The sequence below is a fragment of the Carassius carassius genome, chromosome 42, assembly GCF_963082965.1.
Source record: "Carassius carassius chromosome 42, fCarCar2.1, whole genome shotgun sequence".
NCBI classification, from domain to species: domain Eukaryota; kingdom Metazoa; phylum Chordata; class Actinopteri; order Cypriniformes; family Cyprinidae; genus Carassius; species Carassius carassius.
Window position 1 is genome coordinate 12,108,834 of NC_081796.1, and position 13,385 is coordinate 12,122,218.

The 13,385-nt window shown below is 40.3% G+C and overlaps 1 protein-coding gene across 5 annotated transcripts in view; it reads right to left on the reverse strand.

Annotated features, from left to right (window-relative positions):
- Window positions 1–5,576: 5,576 nt before the first annotated feature.
- LOC132124331 (transmembrane protein 108-like) overlaps window positions 5,577–13,385 on the reverse strand; it is a 75,567-nt gene continuing 67,758 nt past the window's right edge. For all 5 annotated transcript variants that reach the window (XM_059535327.1, XM_059535324.1, XM_059535325.1 and 2 more), the window contains 3 exons: window positions 9,046–10,290; window positions 8,672–8,823; window positions 5,577–6,761 (listed from right to left, as the gene is read on the reverse strand). In XM_059535327.1, the coding sequence (XP_059391310.1) occupies window positions 6,645–6,761; window positions 8,672–8,823; window positions 9,046–10,290 (1,514 nt within the window). In that variant the 3' untranslated portion in view covers window positions 5,577–6,644. The remainder of the gene's footprint in view (window positions 6,762–8,671; window positions 8,824–9,045; window positions 10,291–13,385) is intronic.

The following is a 13,385-nucleotide window of genomic DNA, read 5'->3' on the forward strand; positions in this document are numbered from 1 at the left end:
TCACTTCCTTGTTGGCTTCATGAGAGGGAGTGGGATGTTGCTGCTCGGTAGCAGCACAAACCAATATCGCTTCAACCCACCAAAAGGAGAGGAATGACCCACTCTTTTCCTACCAGCAGTTCACGAGGCACTCACCATGAAGTGGGTGGGCCCATGTTAATCCCTATACTTCCACCACTTTCACCACTGAAGAAAGAAGTTATAGCAAGCTCTCCCCTCAGGAAGAGGCGGTCATTGCGCATCTGTGCCCTCCATCGGCCCTGGGGTTGGAAGCCCATATAGTGCATCAATCTAAGCCCTGCAGGACTACCTCAGCCTTAGCAAAGACACCACTCCAAGGTGTGAAGACACCTTCTCCACACCATGGACAAGTCTAGCCAGACTTCTGATGCCTTTAGAGAGCTGTGCACATCAGTTTAAAGCAGCACAGAAGTCATTGCGGGCAATGCGTCACTTCCTGCTGAAGTGCTCCATTGCGGTGGTTTCTTTCAGTGGATCTGAAGGACGCTTAGTTTCACATCCAGATAGCCCCCATCACAGACCATTCTTGAGATTTGCATTCTAGGGATTGGCCAATCAGTACACAGTCCTGCCATTCGGACTGTTCCTGGCCCCACACACTTTTATGAAGTGCATAGACGTGTCTCTTTCCCCCCTGATTAAGATGGGAATCCACATTTTGAACTACCTGGTTTTAGCCAGGTCAGAAAGGGAACTCATCGCTCACAGTTCACTGCTGCTCAGACACCTGGACCTCCTTGGGTTGGGAATCAATTTAACTAAGAGTTTTTTTTCTCCTAGCCAGTGAGTGGTCTTTCTGGGGACAGTTATCGATTCTGCATGGATTACACCGTGCTTTACTCTGTGATTCCTCTGGGGCTGCTCAACATGCAGCCCCTTCACTACTGGCTCAAAGCCCATGTTTTCTTCCCAAGCTTGGTTTCTGGGATGTTTTCATCTTAGGGTAACCTACCGCTGCATCAGAGCTGTGGCCCCTTGGAAAACCTCTCACCTGTTTCAATCAGGCATCCCATTGGGACTGACCTCCAGAAGGAAGGTGGTCATGTCAGATGCCTCCAACTCAAGTTAGGGAGCTTTGTATGAGGGCAGAATGGCATCTGGCTCCTGGTCAAACCTGGAGCAATGATTACACATCAGCTGCCTCAAGATGATGGCAGTTTTTCTGACCCTCAAAACCTTCCTGCCTGCCTTTAAGGGGCACTACGTCCTGGTATGTTTGGACAACATGACGGTGGTAGCCTCAATCAATCACCAAGGTGGTCTCAGGTCATGCTCCCTTTACAAGTTGGCTGTACACCTCCTTCTGTGGGCACAAGGCAGACTCCTTTCATTGAGAGGAGCTCATGTGCTGGGTAGACTGAACCAGGGGGCAGATGCTGTCCAGGAGAATGGAGACTACATCCCCAAATGGTTCAGATGTTTTTGTCTGTCTTCAGGAGGGTAGAGGTGGACCTCTTCACAACAGAAGACAATTTTCACTCCCTAATCTACTTTTCGAGACAGCAAGATGCCCTAGCCCATGATTGGCATGGCGCTCACATGTATGCCTTTGCATCCCCAGAGCTGTGGAATCTTTGTGTTTGGCCCCTCAACAAAAGTCTTTGTAGCTTCCAGCGAGTGTACGTAATAGTATTGGAGGCTTCAGCACTGTCTAGAATAGGTTTTTTCCCCCTTAAATTGTCAGTCTTCTCTGACTAATGTGCAGGAGGGAACAATGACTTGTCCATTTGTGACATTTCTAACGTTTCTACAAGAGCTTTTGGATGAGGGGCACACTCCTTCCATGCTCAAAGTGTATGTCGCAGCCATCATGGCAAATCATTTGCTTGTGGCTGGCCAACCATTCAGCAGAAACTTCTTAGTCCTCAAGCTTGATGAAATCTTGATGAAATCTGCCTTGTCCTCATACTTTGCCGACTTGGGACTTCATTCTGCACTTGCTTATAGCACGACGCTATCGGAGGCATTCCCCATAAGCGTGTCATCGCAGTGGAAGTGATGTAACCTCAGTTCCCTGAGATAAGGAACAAACGTTATGAAGGCTGCTGTGCTATAAGACGGCATACAAATTGATGATTGTAGCTTCAGTCAAAAGATTGTGATGAAATGGCACTCAGAGACGACTGTCAACACAACGCTTCTCTTCCCTGAAAGAAAGTGAAAGTTGTGACATTTTGCCAAGTATGGTAACCCATACTCGGAATTGGTGCTCTGCATTTAACTCATCCAAGTGCACACACACACAGCAGTGAGAAGTGAACACATACCCAGAGCAGTGGGCAGCTATATATCCAGCACCCGGGGAGCAACTGGGGGCTCAGTGCCTTGCTCAAGGGCACTTCAGCCATGGGTATTGAGGGTGGAAGACAGCACTGTTTATTCACTCCCTACCACCTACAACTCCTGCCACCACAGAGACTCAAACTGGTGACCTTCTGGTAACTAGTCTGGCTCTCTAACCATTAGGCCACAGCTGCCCTTATCTTAGGGAACCGAGATTACATTAGTCACTGGAGCGTTTTACTAGGTGGCACAGTCCCTGGATCAGGATGTCACTCCAAACTGGATGAAATTGCCAAGAAGAAACTGGTCAAAGAGACTACAAAGAGGCCTAAATCAACTCTGGAGCAGTTGCAGGAATTTATGACAAGAGTGGTCATTTTGTGCATGGGATAACAATATCACAAATTCTCCACGAATGTGGTTTGTATGGGAAGGTTGCAAGAAAAAAAGCCACTCCTCAAGAAAGGCCAAACTCAGTCATGACTGAGCTTTGCCAAAACACACCTTGAAGATTCTGAGGCCACAAGGAAAAAAGTGTTATGGTCAGATGAGTGTCTGAATTATTTGGCCTTAACTTCAAACAATATGACAGAAATCCAAATACAGCTCACCATCCAACTAACACTATTCCTACAGTACAGTAAAACATGGAAGTGATAATATCCTGTTATGGGGGTGTTTCTCTGCGACAGAGACTGGAGCATTTGTCAGTATAGAAGGAAAAATGGATTGGGGCAAAATACTATAAACATTTTTTTGAGGAAAATCTGCTATCCTCTGCCAGAAAGTCATCAATGGGAAGACGGTTTACATTCCAACATGACAATGACCCAAAGCACACAGCAAAATTGACCACACAGTGGTAAAAGGAGAAAAAGGTGAATGTTCTTGCATGTCCTAGTCAGAGCCCAGACTTAAACCCCTTTGAAAATCTGTGGAATGACTTGAAGACTGCATTCCACAAATGGTCACCACCGAATTTAACTGAGCTTGAGCAGTTCTGAAAAGAAAAGTGGGCAAATATTGCAAAGTCTAGATGTGCAAAGTTAGTAGAGTCATTGACATATCCCTACTGACTAAAGGCTGCAATTAAAGCAAAAGGTGGTTCAACAAAATACTGACACAAGGGGGTGATCTTTTTTCCAACTCAGTGATTAAGGTCTTTTTTTTTTTTTCTTCTTGCCTTGATGTTATATCTTTCACTTGGATGCTGTGCACTGAGTAAATACAGCTGAATAGAACAAAAACTGTGTCCATCTTTATTTCAGGCTGCAAAGCAACAACAATTTTATTATTTTCAAGGAGGTGATTCTTTTCTATACCTGCTGTATATTTGTATAGTTTTAGGAAAATTTCTCAAATAACTCAAGAGAGAATAAAAAAAAAACAAAAAAAAAAACAAAGACTAGCAATAACACCTTACTGCATTCTAGCACGGAACAATGTGATTTAGAGGGTTTATAAAAAATACTTTAAATCTGTTGCCTTTTGAGAGACTATGAATGAATGAACATACCAGTTGTCTGTCACACTGAACAACTTGTGAATAGAAAAGCTTCTTTCAGCATATAGAGCAAACAAGGAAAATTCCAGAAACCTTTGACCCATTTAAATCAGGGGGAAACATTGGTGTTTGTGTTCCACTTTACTTTTTTAACAGGTTTTGCTTTAAATATTAAATCAACTACAGACTGAAGAAACCTTCAAAGCCTTTTTATTTGTATTGCTCAGCATAATAATTATAGTTTATGTGCTACAAATGATTAGACATGATTTTTTTGTCAGCTGAGCAATTACCTCCCTCTCCTTACATATCAAAAACTCATACCAGCACAAAATAAATGGATGGAAACAATAAAAAAAGAGGACAATGAAAACATCAATCTGCAAATTAATTTAAAACAATATTTATATAAAAATTGCTAAGCATACAGAAAAAAATTGAATATGTAAAGAAAGGATGATGATATGGTCTTAAAACATGTTACCAACCTCAGTGGCATGTGTTAAAAGAATGTACAACATAAAAATAGTTTCTCTGTATGTATTTATATCTAACAATTACACTTTATTACATCCAGTGATATAATTGACATTCATCTAAAAAACTGTATAATACAGCAGTAAGCACTGAGAATCAAAGAGAAATTCTGTTTGGTTTCATTTATTCTCATCAATGTTCACATAAGGGACAAAGATAGACAGACAGAACCACAAGCACACTCATTCTCCTTCCCAAAGAAAAACATATCTTCTAAGAATATATACAGGTATATCTCAATGAAAAATATCATGGAAAAGTTCATTTATTTCAGTAATTGAACTCAAATTGTGAAACTCATATATTAAATAAATTCAATGCACACAGACTGAAGTAGTTTAAGTCTTTGGTTCTTGTAATTGTGATGTGATGGAGGTGATCAGTTTGTGGCACTGCTGAGGTGGTATGGAAACCCAGGTTCCTTTTACAGTGGCCTTCAGCTCATCTGTTTGGTCTCTTGTTTCTCATTTTCCTCTTGACAATACCTCATAGATTCTCTATGGGGTTCAGGTCTGGTGAGTTTTCTGGACAGTCAAGCACACCAACATCATGGTCATTTAACCAACTTTGGTGCTTTTGGCAGTGTGGGCAGGTGCCAAATCCTGCTGGAAAATGAAATCAGCATCTTCAAAAAGCTGGTCAGCAGAAGGAAGCATGAAGTGCTCCAAAATTTATTGGTAAATGGGAGCAGTGACTTCGGTTTTCAAAAAATACAATGGACCAACACCAGCAAATAACATTGCACCTCAAATCATCACAGAATGTGGAAACTTAACACTGGACTTCAAGCAACTTGGTCTATGAGCTTCTCTACCCTTCCTCCAGATTGTAGGACCTTGGTTTCCAAATGAAATACAAAACTTGCTATCATCTGAAAAAAATGACTTTGGACCAATGGCAACAGTCCATTTCTTCTTCTCCTTAGCCCAGGTAAGATGCCTCAGGAGTGGCTTAACAAGAGAAATATGACAACTGTAGCCAAATTCCTTGACACGTCTGCATGCCTTGACCCCAGCCTCAGTCCATTAATAGTGAAGTTCACTCACTTTCTTGAATCTTGAAATTTATTTAATACACAAGTTTCACAATTTGAGTTGAATTACTGAAATAAATGAACTTTTCAGCAACATTTAAATTTATTGAGATGCACCTGTATATATATATATATATATATATATATATATATATATATATATATATATATATATATATATATATATATAGCCAAGTTGTGAAGCAATAGTAGTGCCATTTTCATCAGAGCATGACATGGCGAATAAACAAATATGGTGGTTTAATAAAAAAAAAACAATGCATTTCCACTTCAGTTATATAGTATAATGCTTAGCCCTGCTAATAGAAGTTGAACACAAACAAGTACAACATGAACAGATATAATGTGAAATGTGGAGCACAGTAACATTACCATAGCAAGGGCTTTGTATGAGGCATTTCATTTTAATTTAAGCATATTTTTTCTACTTGCTTGTGTCAATGTGAATGGAGTTTTAGGGTGTTTGAAACAACAAAATCTTGATAGAAACAAAATCCTGTTTGACATCTAGTCTAAAGACACACATACACCTCAAATCAGAAAAGATGCATGCAACAAGACATATACGCACACAAAAACATTTTGAACATCTAAGGAATGGGACAATTGTAATTTTGTCTTTTGGCTGGTGACTCAGCTGGGGACAAACCATTTCAGAAAATCTTGATTCGTCCTCCATAAAATGCAAACAGGCAATCAACTCAAGTTCCTCCAAGAGAGAAGCGAGGGTTGCTGCAGTACCCACTGGACCCATTTTGGAAACATTTCAGAATCAATGCCCTTTACCCCTCCATCCCCTTACATACAGAATTCAAGTGCGGCAGGCTTTATGATTTTTTAATCATATTAAGTGTTTTGGGTAACGTCACACAAGCATCCTTACACCACGCATCATGTTTCTCAGCACTCTGCTCCTCCAAAGCCACTGGGACATAAGAGCAAACACACTTATTGTTTTTATTCAAAAAAGACATAAAAACCCTTATCACAATGAAGCGTCAGTAGAAAATCCACATCAGAAAAATATGCAGGGGCTCCCCCTCGTTGTAAATTTGTGTTCTTTTTTGTAATATTCTTTCAGATCCTTGAAACCAGTTTCATATATAAACCAGAGTCTCTGAAGGTTCACCACATATACTGTATGTATATATATTTATTTATATTTGTATATTCTTAAAAAAATGCAAGCAAATAAAAGGGACTGGGAAATCCTCAAGGATTTTGTCTCCTTTTAATAGAATGCTTTTAGATATCAGAAGCCTTGTCTCTGTTGATAAAGAGAGTCTCTTGGCAAAAGGGGTTAACCAGAACCACGCCGCTGTCGCTGTAGTCACCGTTAGGGGGCAGACACGTCTCTTGTTCCTGAAACACAAAGAAACATGAGAACATTAGCACTGTAGTATACTTGCATTCATGCTAACTAAAGACGTATCACTTAATGGCGTCAGATCCTACAAAGCACTACAAATACAGTTAAGATGAAGGAAACAGGTATTCTTCTCAGAATCTATGTTCTTATAGAACAAACATGCATTTCTATGGTATAGTGATTGAGATCTATCACCATGGAGACTGAGTGCAAGGGAGAAAATGAAGGAAGAAGCAGGGTAAATTGCACCTGTTCAGGAAGACAACTAATTATAAGGCTCTACATTCTAAGACATTTTGTGTTTGGTAACACATATTAAATGGAAATTCTAATTCAAAGATTAAAATTAATCCATAAATCTGTCTAAAAACAAAGAAATAAAGCAAAGGGAATGTATGTCTCTGTTGCTTCTCTAAGAGAACTAAAGGTTGATTTGAAGACCTGTGGGTCACCGACATCCCAAACATGATTCTTCATCATCATCATCACACTCCTGTCAGAAAATGTCAGCAAGCAAGAACAAAAAGGTGAGGGAAAAAAGAAGCATGAAGAGGTTGAAATGGAAAATGTCAAAGAAGGGTTGATGATAACAATCTTACAAAATAGATTGAGAAAGAGAGCGTGAGATTATGGTCTCTGATCACCAGGTGGCGATAACGTGAATGGTAAATCATGCTACAGCATTTGCAGTTACCACTGAGTGATTTTTTTTTTCAAGCACACATTGTCTTGATTACAATGATAACTGTTCATTTCATTATGATAACCCAGCAATTAAAAAGCTATGAATATCTATATTTGTGTTATTTAGCCAGATATCTTATTCAGTTACTGATTTGTTGATTTGTAAATCATATAAATAGCAAAGCCTTTTAAGTAAGCCTTTTTAAGCCTTGGGGGAAGTCGTACCCTAATGGTTAGAGAGTTTGACTCTTAACCCTAAGGTTGTGAGTTTGAGTCTCAGGCTGGCAATACCACGATTAAGGTGCCCTTGAGCAAAGCACCGAACCCTCAACTGCTCCCCAGGGTCCGCAGCATAAATGGCTGCCCACTGCTCTGTGTGTGTGTTTGTTAACTGCTGTGTGTGTGTGCACTTTGGGTGGGTTAGAAGCAGAGCATGAATTCTGAGTATGGGTCACCATACTTGCCTGCACGTCATGTTAATTTTTCTTTCTGTTCACAAAAATGTGAAGGTTTATTACTGTGAATGGCAATTAAAATAACTCAAAATTGCGAAAAATCTCTAAGAAACATTTTTCAGTTTTTGTTGGCCTTCTCTGCACTTTAAAGGGAACAGAATAGAGACAAAGTGAAATGATGGAAGAAACGATGGGAGAAACAGAATAAAGAATGTTGTGAGCTGGCTTCAACTTCGTATCAGCTCTGAAGCACCATGGCTAGGCAGACTGGAGTACATGCATTAATCACTGGAAACGTGGGGTGTGGTTTATGCCCTGGGAACTTAAAATTGACATTTAATGAAAGTTCTCTAAATGCATATTACTAGTCTTATTGTAAACAATTAGTCCACGTTTATGTTACTTTTTTCATCTAATAATTTTTTTTATTAAAATATCAGAATGCAATCTTCTGATGAAAATACAGACTTTTCTCTGGTTGCACATGCCAGATTTCTCCAGTGATTTAGTTTGCTTAAACCCACTCCTTTCTTACAATTGACTACAGGTTTGCGTCCAGATCTGCCTCCATCCAATCAACGGCCATTGCATTGATCCAAGTCTTTGTCCTAGTCTCTGCCTCTGTCCCTTTTCTTTATGAGAGTCTGTTTCAATCTTATTTACATCACAATACAGAAAAAAATCTGACACTACTTACATTACATTATGACTTTTAAACAGACAAAAAGCAGTGGCTAAAATTTCTTCCAGGTCTCTGTTAGTACCTCAGTCTCCAGTGATTGTATCTCGCATGGGAGCTCCACAGCATGGCGGGTGAAGTAATCCATGGTGATGGCATCATTCCAGTAGCTCAAATTGTTCTCCTGAGTAGCAGACTTCTTCTTTTTCCTCATACAGCATACAGTAAGCAGTACGGCTGAAGAGAAGAAAACATATTAATATTCTATATCTAATTCTTCTTCATTTTAGCCCTAAGACCACATTAACCACTTCTGAATTTTGTATGATGTGTTTCAGAAAGTTGTAAGCAAAAGCCACTAAGCCACCAAGGGAATATTATGTTATCTTGTGTCTTTGGAAAAGTTCCTGTCAGTTCTGATGACAGAAAGCTGGAGGAAGAGTGATATTGGTTACTCACAGCATGAGGAGACAGGCACGCTAATGGCAAGAACCAACCACACAATGTCCATTTTGTCCAGGCAGATGGTGTATTTTTCATGAGAAGGACCCAGCGCAGGACCTGACTGGTTCCCAGATCCCCATGGGCCTTGTGTGGTGGCTGGAACCTGCCTGTTCATGTAGCTCCCGCTAGCTGTGGATGGTGCTTCTGAGATGTCTAAATCATTAACTGCAGGCCATGAGGCATCCGTGCTGTTGATAACATATGTGGCATCTTTTAAAGAGAGAAGAGAATCAGTGGTAATATTGGTGGTTCCATTCCTGCCATCTTGGATTTCCACAAAGTTTCTGCTCTTCGCTGAAGAAGTGGGATCAGATATTGTAACATGGTTGTAAGGTGATGGGGGAGGAGACTGGATGTCAGTTTGTGCAAAAGGATGTCTCCCTACTCCCAATGGAAGAGTGAGATTCTCTGTTGAAGACACGTCACGCAATGTAATGGTGTGTTGTGAAGCCTCCTTATCCGTGTTTTGCCCTTTGTGGGTTTTGAAGGTTGAAGTCAATGAAGATGATGGTACATGTTGAATGGGATCAGTGGGCTCCTTCACTCCCATCTCTCCAGTGTATGTGGTCCCCAAAAGGCCCTTGCCATCAAGGGCCACGTCAATTTTAGTCCCTGAGAGAAAAGAATGATCTGAGCCAGAATTTGTGACTTGGTTTCTACTATTCAACCCAGTAGCAGCGGTTTGATTTATATGGACCACACTTGAGAGCTCCGACTGGTTCACTTGCTTTCTTCTGATTGTACTCGGCTTGTTGGTATTAGTGCTAAAGTTCTGGTCTTGGGTTTTAGTGGTGAAAAACCCAGAGCTTGTTCTATTGAACATACTTCTAGTGGTCAGTTGGGGTACTTCTGCTTCTGAAAGAGAGATTCTGAGTCTTGCATGATCCCTGGGACCAAAAGAATGCACCCCTACTGTTGTTGTCTGAATTGTTTGAAATTTGGCAGATGGTACAGTGTTCTTTGCTGTCTGGGAAGAGCTAACAGTAGTGGGTCTACTGATGGCTTCTAGAGAAGCCAGTGACTGGATACGCAGATCCCCAGTGCTGGAACCCTCATGCCAGCCCAAGGGCCCCGGTGAGAGGGTGGTGAGGATTCTGCTTCTTGTTGACATGGAGACAAGGTCCCTGTGGGTTTGGTTGGGGTCAAGCTCCTCTGCGGAGAACACCAGCCCAACTGGCAAAGACAGAATCAGCAGAACACCTGAAAAAGAAAAACAGACAATGAGAAGAATGAAGACATTATGCATTTATCCAAAATGCGCAGTCACTGCACATACAGCATCAAGGAAACTTTTACTTTAAACTTTATTTAGTCCATAATGATGTTCTTACAGAACCAGATCAGTTGAATAATAATCTTAGCTAAGATGCTTGATTAGAATCTTGATTAGAATCTGATGATCTTTAATGAATCTTGGTAAGGTTTCATCATCTGAATGACATTGTAAAATGTGGACAAGCCCTAAATCATGGTTTACCATACAACTACCTTCCAAGACACCAGATGATCAGAGTGAGGTCATTGTTTTATCTGCATGCCAATTTAGTTGCTATGAAAAAACAAGATTCAGTTCTTAGAAGGTGAAAGGCAGTGAGTGATGAGAGAACATCATCACAAACAATTATCAAGAAGACATGGAGGAATCTGAACCAGTTCAGTGCCAGCTACTGGGCACTTGTCATTGTTGGAGGTGGTCAAAATTTGACATTGATTATGTGACAGATTTTCAACAGATCAATGGAGCTGTGCAAGGTACCTTCATGCTTCAAATGCTCCACCATCATCCCTGTCCTAAAGAACCCAAGATTAGAGGAATAAATGACTACAGGCCTGTGGTCTTTTGAAAAACTGGTGCTGGTCCACCTGAAGGACATTACTGGACACTTGCTGGATCCTCTTTAGTTTGCCTACAGAGCATACAGGTCTGACAAATAAGCAGCAGCTAGTGAGGCTGGGAAAACTCACATTCAGCACCCGTATGATCAGCACAGGAGCTCTTTAGGCTGTATTCTCTCCCCACTGCTCTTCTCCCTGTACAGCAACAACTGCACATCTAAAGACCCCTCTGTCAAGCTCCTGAAGTTTGCAAACGACACAACACTTATTTGACCTCATTCAGGATGGTGATGAGTCTGCCTACAGACCGGAGGTTAAGGAGCTGGCTTTCGGGCGCAGTCTTAACAACCTGGAGCTCAACACACTCAAAACTGTGGAGATGATCATGGACTTCAGGAGAAACCCCCCTGCCCTCCCCCCACTCACCATCATGAACAGCACTATAACGACAGTGGAATCATTCAGGTTCCTGGGCACCACTATCTCTCAGGACCTGGAGTGGGACATTCACATAGACTCGTAAGGCCTAGCAGAGGTTATACTTCCTTCGCCAGCTGAAGAAGTTCAACCTGCCACAGGAGCTGCTGAAACAGTTCTACTCTGCCAGCATTGAATCCGTCCTCTGCACTTCAATAACCATCTGGTTCAGCTCAGCTACTAAATTTGACCTCAGAAAACTACAGAGGGTAGTCCAGACTGCTGAGCGAATCATATGTACAACCCTTCCCATTCTCCAAGAACTGTACTCGTCCAGAGTGAGCAAAGGGGCTGGCAATATCACTCTGGACCCCTCATATCTAGCACACTCCCTCTTTGAACTGTTGCCATCTGGTCAACGCTACAGAGCACTGAGCAACTGAATGGCCAGACACAGGAACAGTTTTTTCCCAATCCATCTCATGAACACCTGACGATAATTGTGGAACACACCATTTATTCACTTATATACTAATTTATCTAACTCACATACTAAGTCTACATTTCAATTTGCACATAATATACCTGTACTGTCTATTGTTATATACTGTATCTGTACATACAATTGTCAATTTGTATATTTAGTATATTTTTAATTCCTTATTTATTGGTAATTTTTTTTTGTTGTTGTTTTTTTCACTGTCATTATGTTACACTGTGGAAGCTTCTGTCATGAAAACATATTTTTTTGTATGTGTAAACATGCCTGGCAATAAAAGTTCATTCTGATTCTGATTCTGAAATGTGTTTCATGCTTTATGCACCGAATCCTACAAAGCCTCTGTTTTGTCTAGTAATACTGATTTAAATCAGACCAAGACTAATCACTCTGAAGCCACTCTGAAAGAAAAACATGACATCAATGATGTACATTTACAGTTCATAGCTGTGTATTTGTTGCAGCCGTAAAGCAATCTGCCCTTTTCTCAGAACTTCGTACCTGCTCACCAAACTTAAATTCTCCCAGAACAGACATTAGGCAGTGAGAGTGGGAAAGAAACAGTGGTGGATGGTGGATGGTTGGGTGGTAGGGTAGGGTGTATGTGTTTTCGGGTGGGCAGTATGGCAAAAATGTCATGATTTAAAAAAAAAATCTTTATATCATGATTTTATCATGATTCTCAGTCGTGTTATTATTTTTTTTTGTTTATTTTTTCTATTTTGCAAGCTGTTTGAGCATTACAGCCAAACTAATTTCCCTATTATAAGAACTCACTTGATACTTCAAGGTAACAAAATATGAAAAAGTATGGCGGATATTTAAGCCAAAGTGGGAGAAGATAAAAATCTGTCATTATTTTATCTTTGTTATAAAAAAAAATAGAACAAAAAATACACATTACAAATACACATAATATACAAATAAAAATAGTGTTTTATTTTCAGGTACAATAGTATTTATCAGGATCATTAAAAAAATTGAATGAACAAATAAAATTAAAACACGATATACATCGATTCCTATTAAAGCAACTGCATTAAAGTATTCTATTCTCTTTTTTCTCCCTACTATCAAAGTCAATGTGGATCAGCAACTGTTTGGTTATCCAGCTCCTTCAAAATATCTTCTTTTGTGTGCAGCACAAGAAAGAAATTAATATAGGTTTGGGACAACATGTGAGAGAATAAACAATGACAGAAATTAAATAAAAACCACACGTCAGAACAGCACAAGAATGAAACATTTAAACAACCAGTAAGGATTTAAACTAGATGCAAAAAATGTACTTTTGTGAATAAGTGCAGTGTCCCGTGAGAGTAACTCTACCGATGAGTTAACACTAATGTTAATGTATGTCGCAGTATATTAATTCCGCGGCGCCAGAACTGCAGCTTATAGAATGATATTTCTTCAAAAGCAGTTTGTGGAGACTTTTTTATCGTCCATGATCAAAAATCTTGCAAGGGGACTTTAGAGTCGGACCTCAAAGTGCCAGGGGCCCAAGCTCCCCCCCCACAATCTTTCCTTTTACAATTATCCT